General features: G+C 42.7%; 1 protein-coding gene across 4 annotated transcripts in view; it reads right to left on the reverse strand.

The window, feature by feature from the left end:
• The window catches only part of MAML3 (mastermind like transcriptional coactivator 3), a 277,279-nt gene that overhangs the window by 82,490 nt on the left and 177,486 nt on the right, over positions 1–17,303 (reverse strand). For all 4 annotated transcript variants that reach the window (XM_062637227.1, XM_062637228.1, XM_062637226.1 and 1 more), the window contains one exon: positions 6,599–8,092. In XM_062637227.1, coding sequence (XP_062493211.1) covers positions 6,599–8,092 — 1,494 coding nt within the window. The remainder of the gene's footprint in view (positions 1–6,598; positions 8,093–17,303) is intronic.

Raw genomic sequence — 17,303 nt, forward strand, 5'->3', positions numbered from 1 at the left:
TTTGTGAGGTGTCTTTTCTGGCAACCTGGTCTAGCAAAAGGTGTCCCTGCTCGTGGCAGGGGAATTGGAACTGGATGAGCTTTAAGGTCGTTTCCAACTTAAACCATTATGTGATTCTGATTCATGAACTGAACTCCTGTCTACATTCAAAACACAATAGGTACCATTTTGCAATAAACAGTCCTCTGGATCCACACAGTAAAGGTGTTGGTGGATGACTGGGTTTACCCTTGTAGCAATCCTTGCTGTGAATACACAAATTCTCGGTGGCGACCACCCACATGGAGGAAGCAGGACAGGAAGGAGGGCTTTTGATTTTCCACAGGACACTACAACACTGTTATAGAAAGAAAAGGCCATGTGGATCTTTCAGTCACTGTCCAGCACTGAAAACATCAGCCTTTTCATGCTAAATCGATTATGCTGATACTTAGAGGGCAGCAAACTAGCCTGCAGAAGAGCACAGTACTGGGGAGAGCATGGTGTGAGCATCCTGGTATGTTCAGCGGTGCGTTGTCACCAGCTTATGACAGATCCAACCATAAAAGCCGGTGGAAAGAACACAGTTTTACACCATCTGTATATTAATGTTAAGAGCATATACAATAAACAAGAAGAGTTAGAGAGGCTTATGAATAATAAGAAATGGATTATGGCTGGTATTGCCGAAAGCAGGTAGAATGGGACATGAGACTGGAAAACGAAAATTGATGACAATAACTCGCACTTTAAGGAGAAAATGGCCAAAAAAACCCCATGAAAATGTAGCACTTTATGTAAAAATATGCTACAACTGACTACAGACATTTTAAAATCACAGTGCTTTGTGATTGCAGTCATAACTAATAAAACTAAAAGGCAGTTGGTTGGCACATGTTATATCATCAGACTAGCAGGCCCCACTAAGTAACAGGACAAACTACTCTTTACGTGGCAATCTAGATCATGTAGGAAGAAAAAATATGCTATCATGGTGACTTCAAAATAGGGGACATTTAATATACATTTTGTGCAGTCAGCAGTACAAATTTTCTGCTTCTAAAAGCAGGACAATTTCTTTACCAATGAGAATAAATGACACTATGAGTCTCCAAGTAAATAGACAAGAAGCAAATCGCACAACCATGTATTTAACAAATCTGGACAAGTAGAGAAGTTTCTAAGAACCAAAGATTTACCACTACAACTGTGGTATCGGAAAAGAGCAAAAGACTGGTTATTCTGACATGATGTCCAGCGAAACAGTGGAATAACTGATTTCAGTCATCTATCAGTGATGACACAGAGGATAAAACAGGAATATTGGTCAGCATGGTTTCAGGAAAGTGGGTTTCACCAGAGACATTGATGGTTTTCTGATGATAAGATAATCAATTCAGGTGGGGCATGGAAGCAGTGCTCTTATGCTTTGTTTTTGCAAGGCTTGGACTAGTGCAAAAACTTACTATTGCAGAAAAACTCCCCAACAGTAATTCCCAACATTGGACACGTTTAAAGTTTAACTGGACAGGGCACTGGGACATCTAGTCTAGGTCATGCTTTGCCTAGGAGGTTGGACTTAGATAATCCTTGAAGTCCCTTCCAAGTTGGCATAATATGATTCTGCGACTGAATTACAAAAAGCCCATACCCTCAGGCTGCAAAATGCGAAAATACCAACAAGCCAAAATTTGTTTTTTAGGATTATGCCATGGAGACCTGATCTTAACCAAGCACTGTCCAGCATGTTTCTGGTGATTTATGCTACCATGACCTCCTTCCCAACGAGCAGATGACAGCAGGAACAGCAAGAAGGCCAGGGTACTGTTTACAAATCGCCTGGTTAGATGGTTAGAATCCATCCAAGCACATTTTGATTACCCATCTGTCCTTAGGAGTCTATGGGGGATGGATTTCTGGGGATAAATTTTGGTATTTGTAAAAGGAAGGTACTGCATCTGAACTCCAGGGCAAATGTTTTGTGTAAAACAGTAGCTATGAGCCAAACACAGCATAGATGGGCATTCACTACATCTCTATAGGCTGCTCAGCAAGTGATCCTTACAGTCATTATTTCCATTCCAGCTTGTCTCCCCTGAAATCTGGTAAGACAGCTGTACTTCTGCCACACTTCAATGCAGTGAATACACATCTGTATACTTTTCCTTTACTTTCAGGTAGGCTTTTAAAAAACCCTGAATCCCATAACATCAACAACCTTTTTTTCTCACTATCCCAAAGTTAACCTTCAAAATGTATAAAATCTCATTAACAATTTCAGTGAGAAACACACCTTTTCACTTGGAAAGGACAGTTATGTTTCGGAAACATTCTCTATACACATGCAAAATCAGGCAATGCATCTTGAATGTTTAAGATAAAAACAAAAGACAGCAAAGAGAATTTGAAGATATTCTTTCAGTATGGTGTCTTTTCTCCTTTTCATTCATATCCCTCCAATTTCCAACATCAGTAGTGGTTTCAATAGGAGCTATAATTGCAGCATCCTCACAGACCTATGCAGGCGAAGAGCTGCAGTCTAGTTTTATTTGTCTTGCACCCACAGAGAATTCTGTTTTGTTTTGACCTCTCATTACTCTCCCTCACTCACTTGGCTCCAAACATCAAATTCTGTCTCAGCCATTCAACATCTATTCCACTGGGCTGCTTTCTTCTCTTACCAATATATATACATATTGAACAGCTGGAACCAAGGAAAGACACAATTAATGATTTTGAATTTTTCCAAAGAAAATGTTTTACTTTTCCCTCGTTTGAAATTACTTTTTGGTTTAAAGAGAAAAAAAAACAAAACCAACAAGTGCCTCCCATAAAACCTCAAAAACTAAATGGAACATTTTAAATTAAACAGATCTTTGATTTTTGAGAAAGGAGGTTGGTTTAGGCTTGCTTGCTTGCTTTTATATTTTATATCACGTAAGAAGGCTAAACAAAGTCCATGTTCCATCTTGGTGGAAACCTATTTCTTTTATTATCACACAGGAATCAGAATAGCAGAGGACTTCTCCCCCTTAAATACCTAACAGGTTACCAGCTCCAGTTAAAATCTGGACTTGCTGGTTTAGCTTATAGCTACAGATAAGCAAGAATGAATGAACTACCCAGAAAAAGCAAGAGGCTAAAGCGCAATACTGACCACCTGCCACATACTCACAAACTAACTACTGGTTTTAGGGCACATCAGGGTACACTGGACAAGACAAAGAGCATGGATTTCTAAGTACAAGCCTGATCAAGTGTTGAACAGTCAGGCATGAGGGAACACTAGTAGAGCCTCACTGCAGGTAGATGGGTCAGGATATGACCATGGTTTTAACAGTCAATTCCACAAAAAGCAGTGTGAATTACCCCCAGGCTAACCCTGGAAAAATCCCCAACTCAAAAAAACAAACCAGTATCTGCTTTGTGGAAAAACATAAAAATACCCCATCCAGTGCTCCTTTGAAGAGGAAAAGTGATAGCATAAAATAGAGGACACCATAGTTCAGGATATATGGGTTGTTCAGCAATAGTGTGATGAAGGTTACAGCCACAGTGCTAGTACCAGTCCTGGATCTGTACAGCAACGCAAAGGACTAACGCATCTCACAGGAAAAATTACACATCTCAACCAGAGGATAACACATATCAACACCAACTGTGTAAAGACTTTCATGAAATCCTACTTTTGTTGGACACTAGTTCTTCTGGCTAAGCTGCTAATTTAGCACTTTGCTTATCCAACCACTCAGATGTATATTGAGCTGCACAAATTCCTCTCTTGCTGCTCACCTCTCTTACAAGAGCGCTGCTCAGCAAGCCCAGAGTACCAGCACTGACATGTTAGTGTCACTCACGTGCAACTGACCTCCACTGAGATTTGCAAGGTCCCAGCTGAACTGAAAGAAATGCTGTGTCTCCCTAAAGTATGCTCAGCAACTGAAACAATTAGTACAGGTAAAAGTTCTGCTTATTAACAACAGACGTAGCCTAGGCCCAAATGGGTATGGGTTTAATTAGCGTACCTAGTGCACATATGCACACAACTAGTCATACTTGAATGTGAATTTTACAACAGTACACAGAAAATAACACAAGGTGTACATGGTTTTTGTGCACGTCCGATGTTCCCTAAATCATCTTTTGGTTCTCAAATACGCCCTTGCAATAGTCATCCAACAGAAATATATGGTCAGTGCTAACCATGAGGTGCAATAGCTAGGATTATTTTTGCCCTTAAAAGCCGTTTATTAAATCCTTATAATTATTTAACACACACACACACACACACACACACACACACACACACACACACACTTTTACAATTCTGTATCAAAAACCAAAATTGCAATGAAAGTATAAACTATAAACAGAAAGACACATTAATTTTACACTCAGAAATGTATTTCAAACTGAAGAGAGCAATCTCCTTATTTTCCATATATGATCTGGAAAGCCTGACCATCCCATCCAGCACTAAGCAGTAGAATCAGATAATCTGCATCAATCTGGATTTAATGCAACAACATCAACATACTGGTTTTACCACCTTTGTAAATATCCATTTCTACCAAGCACATCTCACAATAATAAGCTTTCCAATTTTCCACAGAAAAATGCTTTTTGGAGAAGCAGGAAGAGGAAGGAATGAAGAAATACATTACAGTTAGGAATCTATTATTTCAACCTTCCTCACAAACAAAATCCCTTCAGTGCAGGCAAGTGGGATTCATGAGTAGTAAAGGGACCTTTCTACAGCTACACACCAGCACAAAGTCCCTCATCCTGACTGGGCCAATAAATGCGAATTGCACATATTATATTACAACACATGGCTTTTCCTCAAGTTTCTTCTTTATATGACATAGAAATGACATATACAGACTTGGTTTTGGAAGCATGTCTAGCGTATGCAAATATCTAGTTTTTCCTAGGTTAGCTATATGAAACCTCAGCTTCCTGTTCACAGTAGAGAACTGCAGTGAGGTATTAACATGAATTTATAGACTTATGAAATGGAGGAGATATTAACTCTTTCACAGGGGCAGTTTGCCTCTCAACTGTTCGATGGGTCTTTTGATTTCCAGAGATTTAACAAAAACAAAGGAAGGATAAAGCATCAGGAAGCATGACCAAACACCCCCTGCTTCTCAGCTACAACCTGACAAACCTGTAGCTCAGATTAAAGTCTGAGTTTTCTGTCATTATTGCAGTATTTCTTCAGATAAGTCTTCCCAAGAAGAAGACGCTTTAGACCAACTATTTCTAATGCAATAGGCAAGCAGAATTAGAAGACATAGACTTCTGAGCTGTTACTATACATCCTGAACCAAAACCAGGAGCTGGATAAATATTTCTTTTGTTTTGCAATTAATGTGATGGACTGTGACCTGGTAAAGCTGCTACTCCTCCTATTGATAGATCCTCAAACTCCACAAGCTGAAGAAATTACAAATTTTGCTGTATTTCTACATGCATTACAGAGTGAGTCACCATTAAACCAGACTCAGAAGAAAGTACTCCTTGTAGGTGTGTAGAAATAGCTAATTTGGTAAAAAGCTGTTACGCTAAAACTATCAACCAACAATTCTATTAGTGTACTATTATATCCCAGTTCCTGACATGTTTTGGTGGCACATAACTTCTGTGACGGCACCACCTCCTTTGTGGCCTGATTATTAACTTTAATTATTTTTAAAACCCTTAAAACGACACTCAGAAAATTTATCCTTGAGCCTTTCCATGATACAAGTGTGCAGATCTCTACCAGGGCTGCACAACTGAGAATACCCAGCTGACCTAGGAGGCAACAGGGTATTACCATAACCATTACCCAAATTGGTTATAAATTCATTCCAAAGCACACCCCAAGCCTGGCAGCTGCCACTCCAGAGGTCAGCATGGAATACATGTGAGTGATGCCAACTCACTCAAGCTGACATGGCTTTAGGTTCTTGTTGAAAGACTCGACAGATTCACAACAATAAAATACATGAGGTTGCTAATACTGCTTGAAAGTCCCAGAATAAATGATCTCATTTCATGCATAGTCCATACACCACTAAAAGCATTCGGTTGTGCTTACTTCTCCCAGCGGAAACCAAAGGCACTCAGCATCCAAGCTGTCCTTCCTTTGTTCCTTGAGCCAAAATGTCACATATGCTTTTAAAGTTGGCCTGATCTCTACCCAAAGAAGGAGCCAACCACTCTGTCTTTTTGTTACAATGCTAACTGCACTCTGGAAACTAAGCCATGCCATGGTTTGGGATCCCAAATCATAAAGTCTGACATTAGGAAAAAAAAGAAACAAACCCTTCAAGGAAGAGTGACTTCCAACACAGAACTTCCCAGAGTGGCCCTAAGCACTCATCAGTAGAAGCAAAGGAAAAGAGCTCTAGCTCATCAAACCCAGTAATTTAACAACATTTCTAACACATAATACAATTTCATTTCAGTCATTTCTTAAAATGATCAAGCTCCAATACCACATAAAAAGTCAAAGAAGTGTTTGCAATGATGTTCCATGCTTCCCAGGAGAAAAAGGAGATCATACAAAGAAACACTAAGCCTTTATATCAGCCTCTTTTGGGTTGCCCGTGTATCATGCACTCACACTTACCTGACCAAGGGAAGGAAGCGCTGCATACGCCATGGGCTGATTCATCATTCCCTTCTGCTTCATAATGAGCATGCGTTTCTGTTCCTCACTCAGGTGTGCCATCTGAGCTTGCATCTGTGGCTGCTGGGACTGCTGCTGCTGCTGGATGTATGGCATCATGGAGTTCTTGCTGGGATTTGCCATTGGTGGAGTCATCCTCTGACTCAGCTCAGCATTGAAGTGGGTCAGAGGCTTGGTGTTGCCGTAAGAAAGCATATTGGGCTGTTTGCTTAAGGAGTTTGTGCCCAGGTTATTTGGCTGCTGACTGATCATATTCATGTGATTCTGAGGGAGGTAGTTATTAATTGCGGTCTTCTGTGGATTGTTTGCCATAGGAGGCACTATTGGGTTTTGGTTGTTAAAGGCTTGGGGATACATCATTGGACTATTTGGTTTGTCTGCACTGAAGGGTCCTCCATATGGACTAGATGGAGGGCCCACAGGTGACCAGCTTGAGGGTTGATTTGGATGCTGCTGCTGCTGCTTCTGTTGCATGAGCTTAGCTCTTTGCTGCTGCTGGGCTGCCATTTGCTTAAGCTGCTCAGCTGGAGACAAGTCAGCGGTTGGCATATTCACAGGCCCAGGCCCTGGTCCTGTCACTGTTGCTGCTGCTGGATTCATAAGATAGCCATTTCCAGACCGTGACTGCGTTTGGCCTGGAGTGTGGGCCTGGCTGGGAGTTTGAGGTGACTGAACAACACAGTTTGCTGGTGAGCCAGCAGCGACTGGGGCTGGTGGGGCACTGGACACAGAAGCTATGCTGGATGCTGTGGAGACATTTGAAAATGGAGGACCCGAAGAAGAAGGCCTTACCTGGGGAGACCCCAGTGGGACATGAGCGAATGGAGAATGAGATGGATCACTTTTCACGCTTGCACTCTCTTGAGTCTCTGTGGTAGGCCTGGGAAATTCCGGCTCCTTCTTCTCCTCAAAGTCTTCATTGAACAGATCTTGTATATCATCTTCTGGAACGGTGTTCGCCAGTTCATCTATTAACTCCTGCCACTCTTGATCATTCAGGTTAATGTCTGAGAAGAGCTTGTTCTGATTTGAAAGAGATGTTTCAGAAGTGTCTATGCAGCTGGGGTCATCCAAAGGCTCTTGCTTTAGCTCCTTGTTCTGCAGGATGTTAAAGCTATCATCTAGCTCGCTGCAACCATTAACGGGGAGCTTTATCTCAGAAAGCCCACCGTTTTTACCCAAGTCTTCTAGACCACTGCTGTGAGTTCCACTGTTCTGCAGGGGCAGGGGAGCTTTCATGTCAAGCTGGTGAAGAGGAGAAACAGCAGGCAAAGGCAAATTATTGGGCAAGCTGTTGATTGCCTCAATGCCTGGTACATCCTTCCTCACTCGCTTGCTGGTTGGAGAAAAGTTCCCATCACAAACTCCATTCTGCTGTTCTCCATTGAGAGGTGAACGTGCCCCTTCCAACTTCCTTTTGACTGTCTCTTGAAGCTGAAAGAAAAACAGGAGAAAAAAAAACCACCATTAACCAGTTGCAGACACAAAAATAGTGCTGATGAGCCTTGTGATAGATACTTCTCATCAAGCCTACCACTGACATAAGTTTGATTTCATTCCTATGCCTTGATCAGTTTGAGAAGATGGTCCAAAACAAAATAAAAAAAAACCCAAAAAACTAAACCCAACCAACCAAAAAAACACCAAACAAACCCAAATCAAACCTGCCTCTGAAGAGCGGAACTCTAAAATATGTGCTCTCCAAGATAGCAGAATTTTATGAAGCAATTTGACTAATTCAACTTTTTGGTGCTTAACACAGTGATGAGTCTTAAATTGGACCCAAAAAAATGAATCACTAGAATTTCCTATTTACTCTGAAAATCTTTTTGTTAGCAGTTTCTAGAAGCTTCTTGAAAAATACCTGCAATAGAACTGAATGACTACTTTTATTGAAATATATGTTGTTGACACTAAATTTTTTGGAGAAGATTCATTAAATAGTTTCATTTGATTAGTCCTCTGTTCTTGGCTCCAAAGCATACTGAGAATCAGTTGTAAGTGAGGAAAAAAAATATCCACCGTAAAAATAATAAGGTACTTTGCATGATATTAACTCAATCAAATAATGAAAAAAAAAGGAAATAACCCGTGTGCTGGGAGCTAACGTGAAAGATAAATAACTAACAGAAATGATAGCAAGACAAGCCTCCAGGAAAGCAATTAAACTAGAATATAAGACTGTTATTTAAAAGATAGTGTATTAATAAAAGCTTTCAGTCAGGTTAGAAGCAGCATAGCAAAGTACTGTACAACCTCCAGTGCTCTCCTATCACACCAAACGTTAAGTCCTCCACTTATGTACCAGGCTAAAAAAAGCATCCCTATTCGGTGAAGGCAAAAAACAATAGTGGGGAGGGGAGGAAGCAAAGAGGTCACAGCTGTAGCAAACGCCTTCAGGACACACTTGCGTCCTTGATAGTAGGACAATAGAAGACAAAATACTGAAAGATTTTATCAATTTTTAAAGTATTTTTACTGTATGAAAGTCTCAGACATGCAACTCCCACCCCTTCCCTAACCTAAAGGTCCTCAACCTTCTTTCTTCCCACAATCCAGCTCCCATTTATTTCTCCCATCCCAGAGAGCTACCTCCCCTTTCATCCCATGTGTAAGACAGGCAAGCAAATCCATATCTCATTCCTAGGTTAGAGGGAGCGGTTCCAAGAAGGCTGTGCCCTTCTCTTGCCCTTCAGGCCAGCATGGTCTCTTCAGCATGCAATGCAAAAGGACACGGCCACTGCATATGTTGCTACAGTCCCAGCTAAACATGTGTGGGACACTAAACTATGCTAGTCCTCTGCAGAGATGTGACCTTTATAACAAGGCAGAAAGGCAAGTCTCTGAGTCCTTAAACAGATCATCAACTCCTTGATTTGAACTAGAGCAAAAGAGCTTTTTTATGTGGGAGAATGATTAACACGTAGCTAAGTCACCAGTGGGTCCCTAATGTCACACATGCCCAAGACTTTGCTGCCTGTCTCCCCTGCACAAAGCTAATGAATGCCAAGCCTCCACCAGGCTGAAATTCCTTCTCTTCTCAGCTTCCGCGGTGCCGCAGCACAGAGACCAGCTTCTCTGTGACCACAGCCTCTGTCATGCAGACCACTGCTCCTCCAGTGCAAGATGCCTGCATAGCTCCACAGGAACTGTCCTTTCTCTGCATTTTTTCCAACCCCTGGTTTCTGGGAAACAGCAAGGCCAATGGTTTCACTCTCCCTATGGCATGGGCTGTGATGGGGAGCCCACCTGCTCTGAGGCAGAGATCAGGAAGGCTGTTTTGGACCTCCCCACTGTGTGTGTGGATTCCCCATCACTGGCTCCCACTCTTCTCTCTGTTCACCCAAGCACAGCAGCTCTTGCCCACATGAGCTTCACAGATGCTCAGGGATGGGGTCCTGCACGTGGTGGCAGATGCAGGCAGGAGCATGCACACCAGTGCGCCCATCACAGTCAAGTTAATCAACCATGGTCTGCAGGAGCACACCAGGCTGCATGGAGCCCTACAACACAGGCATCACCTTTTCATATCTCTGTGACACAACAGTAGCAAGCTCTAGCAAGAAGCTTGCCCAGCGGTGGTAATTTCCTCATCTGCACCAGTTAACAGCAATACTGAAGGTAAGTCAACACCCAGGCTAGTGTGAAGGAGAAAAATCAGATCCCACAAGGAGGTTTATGATACGGCTCTCACCTCTACCGCTTCCTTTCCTTAAATACCCATGTTAGGCTGAAAACCAACATATGGCATTACAGCTCCCTGCTGCTTTTGACCGGTGTAACTGGTGTGTGGCAGAAGACTACAGCTGAGCCACTGGGCTTGTTTCACTGATCTTTATATAGCCCTGATTCAGACCCCAGAGACAAGAAAAGGAAAATACTGATGTGGCAATGGCCCCGCTTCACAAGTACTATAGCACGGTCACTTCTGAGATTCCTTTTTTCAGAGGAAGAGGAGAGCAAGCACAATCTGGCCTCAAATGCAGGTGGTCAGTAACATAGTTGATATAATGGCTTAAAATAGCATATATAAATGTGGCCCCTGATGGGCCACTGACACAATTTACAGATGAAATTGTCCATTTCAGCTGTAAGCTCTCTCAATACAAAGTCTTTGCCTTCCACACCAGCAAAACAGTCACTGAACACGACCTGACTCAGTACCAAATTCAGTGGGTATGTACACGCAAAAACGGGTCAAAGAAATGTCCAAAACTTGTGATGGCCCTTTGCCCTGAGCTGGCCAAATACTGCACTAAAGTAAGAACAGTCATGCCAAAGGACGTGGTAACAGCTTCTAGTCATAAAATAAAGTTCATATAAGGTAGTGATGGGGAAAAAAAAATCATCATAATGACAAGTCAGGGATTATGGAGAACAATTATCTCCTGAAAAAAACAAGATAACTGACTCCATGCATTTCATAACAGTTTGAAAGTGAACCTTACAGAATATTGGTAAGAGTGACACACTTTCACATCATTTCACACTTTCAGGTTTCATACCATTTACTAATTTATCCTGAATCCATCACCTTATTTGTACATGAATGTTTACCAAAAGAATCAAAACTATTCAGTGGCAAATAACCAGACCTAAAAATATCAGCTCCCAAAATTTCATCATGTGCTGAAACTTAGATGTCCCCCTGTACAAATATACAGTGACTTTAGTGAAAAGTAAAAGGAGGCCCAGTATATAAATATTAATAATTGTGTTTATCATGCCTTACAACAGAAAGCAGCTTTAACATAGAAACTATTTTCCATCAAAGATCAAATGTACAGAAATTGTGCCTTGTTGCAAATGAAAACAAAATGAAGCCTATTCTAAGCCTGTAGCTCCACAATATTCTCCTTAAACACAGCTTTTAGGATTTGGGGGGTTAAGAGCCTTTGCAGGAAGGGAAGTACCTTGTCTCCGGCATTTTGGGAGTGGAGTGAGGTGTGTTGGGAGCCATAAAAACAGATGCATCTCATCTTTTTGGGGTACAACACAGCAATATTCTTAGCGAATTATTTCAATGCAAATGTTCAGTTTTATATCTTGAAAGCACCTCTCCTAGGAAGACAGGCTGAGGGAACTGAGTTTATTCAACCTAGAGAAGAGAAGGCTCTAGGTAGACCTTAGAGCACCTTCCAGAGTCTAATGGGGCTACAAGGAATCTGGAGAGGGACTTTATACAAGGGCTTTTAGGCATAAGAAAAGGGGGAATGGCTTTAAACTGTCCGAGGGGAGATTTAGATATTAGGAAGAAGCTCTTCGCTATGGGGGTGATGAGGCACTGGCACAGGTTACTCAGAGAAGCTGTGGCTGCCCCATCCCGGGTAGTCTTCAAGGCCAGATTGGATAGGGTTTGGTGCACCCTTCTGTAGTGGAAGGTGTCTCTTCCCATGGCAGGGGGTTGGAACTAGATGAGCTTTTAGGTCCCTTCCAACCCAAGCCATTCTATGATCCTGTGATTCTCAATCACCATTTAAACTACTGGATGGCTTGAATATTATACCGTAACCATATATTGGTAAACAGTTTACCACTACCCGGACTCCACAGTGTTTAAGACTAAAACCCCAGGAATTCCCTATTCCTCTTCCCTCTGTAAAAACAATGCCTGAAGTAAAATATTCTCTGGAAAGTATCCCCCCTCTCCTTCTAAGGAGTAGTATATAGCTTGTGCATGTGATTTACAGTATGCATCATGGAGATACTCACAGCAGTGTAGAGATTTATGTCTAGGTGCAGAAAACTATTGGTTCATAAAATAAAAAGAAAAATATGAAAATAAAAGGAAAATATGAAAATAAACCAAAAATATTAGAATACAATAAAACTCGTGCCAGCTCCTTAGGGCCTTAGCTTTATTCACACAAAATATTTGGCTGATGAATCTGCATTTCACAGCAGGTTTCTATCCCAGAGCAGAAGAGAGCAAAGCGGGACTCATTATCCTTTATATGCCTTTGAGGAAACTCCAGCTGCAGAGCAAGAAAAGGTCAAACTTTGGTGGGGTGACTTTTTAAATGACTTGACTGGGCAAGAGACAGGGGGCACAGAGGCTGTGCACACCGACATGCAGACCAGGCTGGTTTAATCAGACCTGTCCCGGGATTTCCAGTGGAGCTACTCAGACACGCCGTGACAGAGCCAATACATAAACAGGAGAGCATTGAGGCTGTTGGTGGGGCTTTCATCTGCAGGGAGAAGCTGCTCTGCTTCATCCCACCAGCAGCAATTCATGTTTTGAAAGGTGCTGTTGTTATAGCAACAGCTGAGCCACTCACTGGCCCATCCTCCACCATCGTGCTGCCTTCAGTGGATGGCTGTTCCAGTCATCCACCGACAGTGACCAGGGCTGTGCCAGAGCCTCAGCCCTTCACTGCTCTTTAAAACATAAAAACAGTGGGGTGGAGAAGATGAGAGGCTAAATCCTCTTTTTGCCTGTGGGGGCTGAGCATGCTTTGCAGGGTCTAACACAGTAGGCAGATTGATCTGTGAGCCTACAGACAAGGAGGCTGGTGTCACTTTTAGCTGGTGCTTTCAGTGAACCAGCTACAGAACAGACATGTTGCTGCTGACTCCTCTTAAGGCAGCTCCAGACACTTCAATATCAGGCAAGGGCAACAACTTGAAGAGATCTGGCATGCTCACTCCCCAGCTGCGCTGGGATGCACCTTGCTCTGTAGTTATCTTTACCACCCGTGGGAAAGCAGCGAAACCAGCTAAAGCCTGAAGTCCATCTTCCCCAGAGAATATGCATGTTTACAGAGAACAAGGGTTATCACATTCTCCACACTGCACTTCTGTGACTCTTTCTGTTAAAAATAAACATTTATCTTTCCCATTCCTCATGTTGAATCATGGTCTGGCCCACCAGACATCCATGCTCAACTGGGCTTCAGTTCCCTTCTGTGGCAATGATTCGGCCTTGGCCCTTCCTTCAGGACTTCTCCCTCCCGTCAGTGGCTTAGCACCTCTTCTTCCACGTGTTCCTGAGCTTTCCCCAACTTTCTTCTTCCTTCTTCTCCTGGAACGTCTCTAGGCAGATCTTGACCCCTGACCTCGGACAGGGATTGCTCACCATGAGCTCTGCCACCCACCATGCCTATTCAGCCATCTCCAGCCTGCACTCTAAAAACCAGGTCAAGTTTGCTCCTAAACTTCCTGTACTGCACTCAAATCCTACCAACAACATAGCAAGTCCCTGGGATTGCTGTGAAGTGACACCAAGCAACTAGATTTGACGTGGCAGCTCTTCTAAGCAAAGATGTAATGACCATAACCACCTATCGTGCGATCAATAAGGAATAATCAATATTGCCATTTGCGTACCAGCAATTCCATTTCAACACTTGAAAGGATTCCTCATTTCTTGCATATCCTTTCTTGCTGTACTGCTACTGAGACTGCCATTGAAAAGTCAACACTGGCCCAAGGGCACCACTGCTTGAGGTACAACCACATCTTCTGACTAGTGTCTGAAGTCCATCAACTCCACAGTGGCCTCTTAATGCCGCTTGCTGCAGCTGGGGAATGCGGGATAGCCCTTCACAAGCAGAGCCGGAACTGAACTCAAGACAAGTGGCCAAGCAAAGCAGAGGTGGGTTACACACCACTGCTTTCAGCAAATAAAGGTATTTCATGCATCAAACCACTCCCCTACTACTCGAATTCCCTCAGACTGCTGAAGGTACTGCGTCGACACCTGCTAACTCACAGGATAAAGTCTGATGTAGCAAATTGATTTTGGATCGCAATTGCTCACTTGAAGCACATGCTGTGCTCTTCCATGCGGGGTCTGCCAGCCCAGTTCTTGTTGGCTGGGGAAACGTTTCAAATACTCAGGCAGCTCACATTGTGAAATCTGTTTGAAGTTGGGAGCAAAGATAGCTACAGACAGCTAGCAACCTGCTCAACTCTGCAGGCTTACAGAGTAACCTCTGCCTCATGAAAGAGGTCAAACTTTCACCTGTGACCCAGGCTCATAAGAGCTGCTGAGGACTCTGTCATTGCCTTAGGCTTTGCAAACAGTCATCAGAAGAACAAACCAACTCCCATTATGATACGAAGATGCTCATGGCACCAGTTAAACCTGAAAGAGGCGAAGTCAAACCAGGCAAACGCCATGACTGTAACTGCCCTCAGTCAGGCAGGCAGGGAGGCTGATGTGTGTTAAAAGAGCTCGAGGAAAGCAAGAACTGGTATAAGCTTTCATCAGAGCTTTGAGAGAGGGATGAGCAAGAGAAGGGAAGGAGACACAGTTCTGTAGAGATGAAGAGAGAAAGAGAAGTAGCTTCCTTGCCCAGAAAAGCTGTGGCTGCCTCATCCCTGGCAGTGTCCAAGGCCAAGTTGGACAGGGCTTGGAGCAACCTGGTCTAGTGGAAGGTGTCCCTGCCCATGGCAGGGGGCTGGAACTGCATGAGCTTTAAGGTCCCTTCTAACCCAAAGCAGTCTGGGATTCTACGATTCTCACATGGCTCAACTCTGCCTCACCACATGTATTTTCATCACAGACTAAAGAACTGTAATATGCATTGCTCAGGTTGTGTGGTAAGAGAACTTTCAGTTCTCTGTGTGTATTTAATTTCATCATAATAAAAAAATAAACATGTATATCTTCTCTACTGATGTTTATTGAGTGTTTTAAAGCACCCCACTGCATTGCTGCCAGAAAGACTTTTTCTGCTGTAGAAATGAACACTGTGGAAAATGTCTAGTTTTTGAGGGACGCAGTAGAGAAAAAATACAACATTTATAGAAGAAAAAAATATATATACAAAAATATCAACTATGCTGCTCAAATTGTGTGCGTCTAGAACAGGCTGAGGAATAAAAATGTGATCTTCGGAAGCATAAGTGTATGTATTATAGAACCACAGAACCATCACTTCCAGGAATGGGGCAACTGTAACTTCTCTGGACAACCTGTTCCAGTGAATTTCTTCCTAATATCTAACCTAAACCTACCCTCTTTCAGCTTAAAGCCGTTCCCCCTTGTCCTATATATTATATATATTTGATTATATACCATATCAATTCCAGTTTTCCTTTGAAATATTTTTCGTTCATGATTCCTGTCCCTCCTTCCACACAACTCAAATTTGAATGCAAAGACACTAAATGACATGTTTCTGAGGAGATTTGGCATGCAGGGGTCCCTGGGGAAGCTGTTGAGTAAAACACAGGCAATGGATGCAATTAATTTTCTCAACACAAAATTATTGGCAAGTTTAACTGGACTTTGGAACACAAATTATTTCATGGATGAAAGGCTGTCATCATTGTCAGACAGCCTTCCTGACCAAGTGTATGATCTACATGGCTTTCTCCTCTTCAGGCCCATCCAATTTAATTCCACTTTAGCCCAATAGGGTAAATCCTGGGAAAGCAGTAACCTCATCAGCTGGGGGGTGCCAGCATTCCTCTGTCCATGGAAAAGTTTTAATGAAGGTGCTGAGAGCCTGAAAGCTGTCTCCCATACCAAACAGCAGAGCTGTCCTCTTCCCTGCGACTGGTCTTGCAGATGGCAGGAGCTACATTTTCAGTGTGTTATGAGGATTTAGTCAGGCAGCCTCTAATTGACTTCTCTGGGAGTTGTGTTGATAAATCTTCACTCTTTGAAAACACTGCCAGTCTGCTTTGTATCTGGACAGGAGAGAAGCTAATGATAAAAAGCAGACACTGTAGATTATTACAGCTGTACCTCCTGAAGGACTCTTGGATCAGGGTAGAAAAGAAACACAGAAACTTCCTGTGTTTTAAACTAAGAAGCGGCAAAGCAACATAATGTGTAGATAAGGTCCTTAGTGACATCGTTTAGTGATGAACTTGGCAGTCCTGGGGTAATGGCTGGACTTGATGATTTTAAATGTCTTTTCTGACCTAGTTGATTCTATGATTCTGTATCCAGCATTTCTGCATAAGCACTATAGCTACTCATTCACTACTTACGAGCTCTTCAAATTGTATTACGTGACACTAGAAACAGTCTCCTGAGTAAAATCTTGCCCTTGGATGGGCACAAGTCATAACAAGCTAGTAAGGTGTGCTGGTGGCACCCTGCCTGCCCAGTAAAAGGATGTCTGGGACAGAAAAGTGTTCTTGTGCTCTGAAAAGAAGCAGCAGCTCTCCGACACATCCTACCAGTGCCTTAATGATGAAGGAAAGCAGAGGCTATGAGCTATGTTTATGGCTTCCGAACCAAATGACTAAAATTTTGTCTAACTGCTGTGAAGATAAAGCCCTTCCTATGCTTAGAGAAGCAAACTACCTACACACATTCTTCAGAATGTTCTTAGAGAAACTCCAAGGAAGGAACCAGAAGAGACAGGGGATGGTGGAGGCACAACAGTACTCCTCCGATGACACTGTTGGTTTCCATGGGCTACAAGCTTCTATTCAGCCTCTATTATTACCAAAGCCTGTCTGATGTACGATCTCTAGAATCCAACAGCAAGCTGTCAGAAGGCTGAATTCAGAAACAGTATGGCTGTCTCCCATTCATTTCACTGATGTGATCTGACAAACACCACCTCATGTCAACATGGCTATTTATTCCACAATTGCACGAAGTAGCATCTTCCAGTTCCACAAATCAATGTGGGGTAATTTCTGGGATTCTCCCACACAACTAAGTTCAACGTCATGC

Source organism: Pezoporus occidentalis, unplaced genomic scaffold (genome assembly GCF_034315485.1).
Source record: "Pezoporus occidentalis ecotype Australia unplaced genomic scaffold, CSIRO_AGI_Poc_V1 ctg51, whole genome shotgun sequence".
Taxonomy (NCBI): Eukaryota; Metazoa; Chordata; class Aves; order Psittaciformes; family Psittacidae; genus Pezoporus; species Pezoporus occidentalis.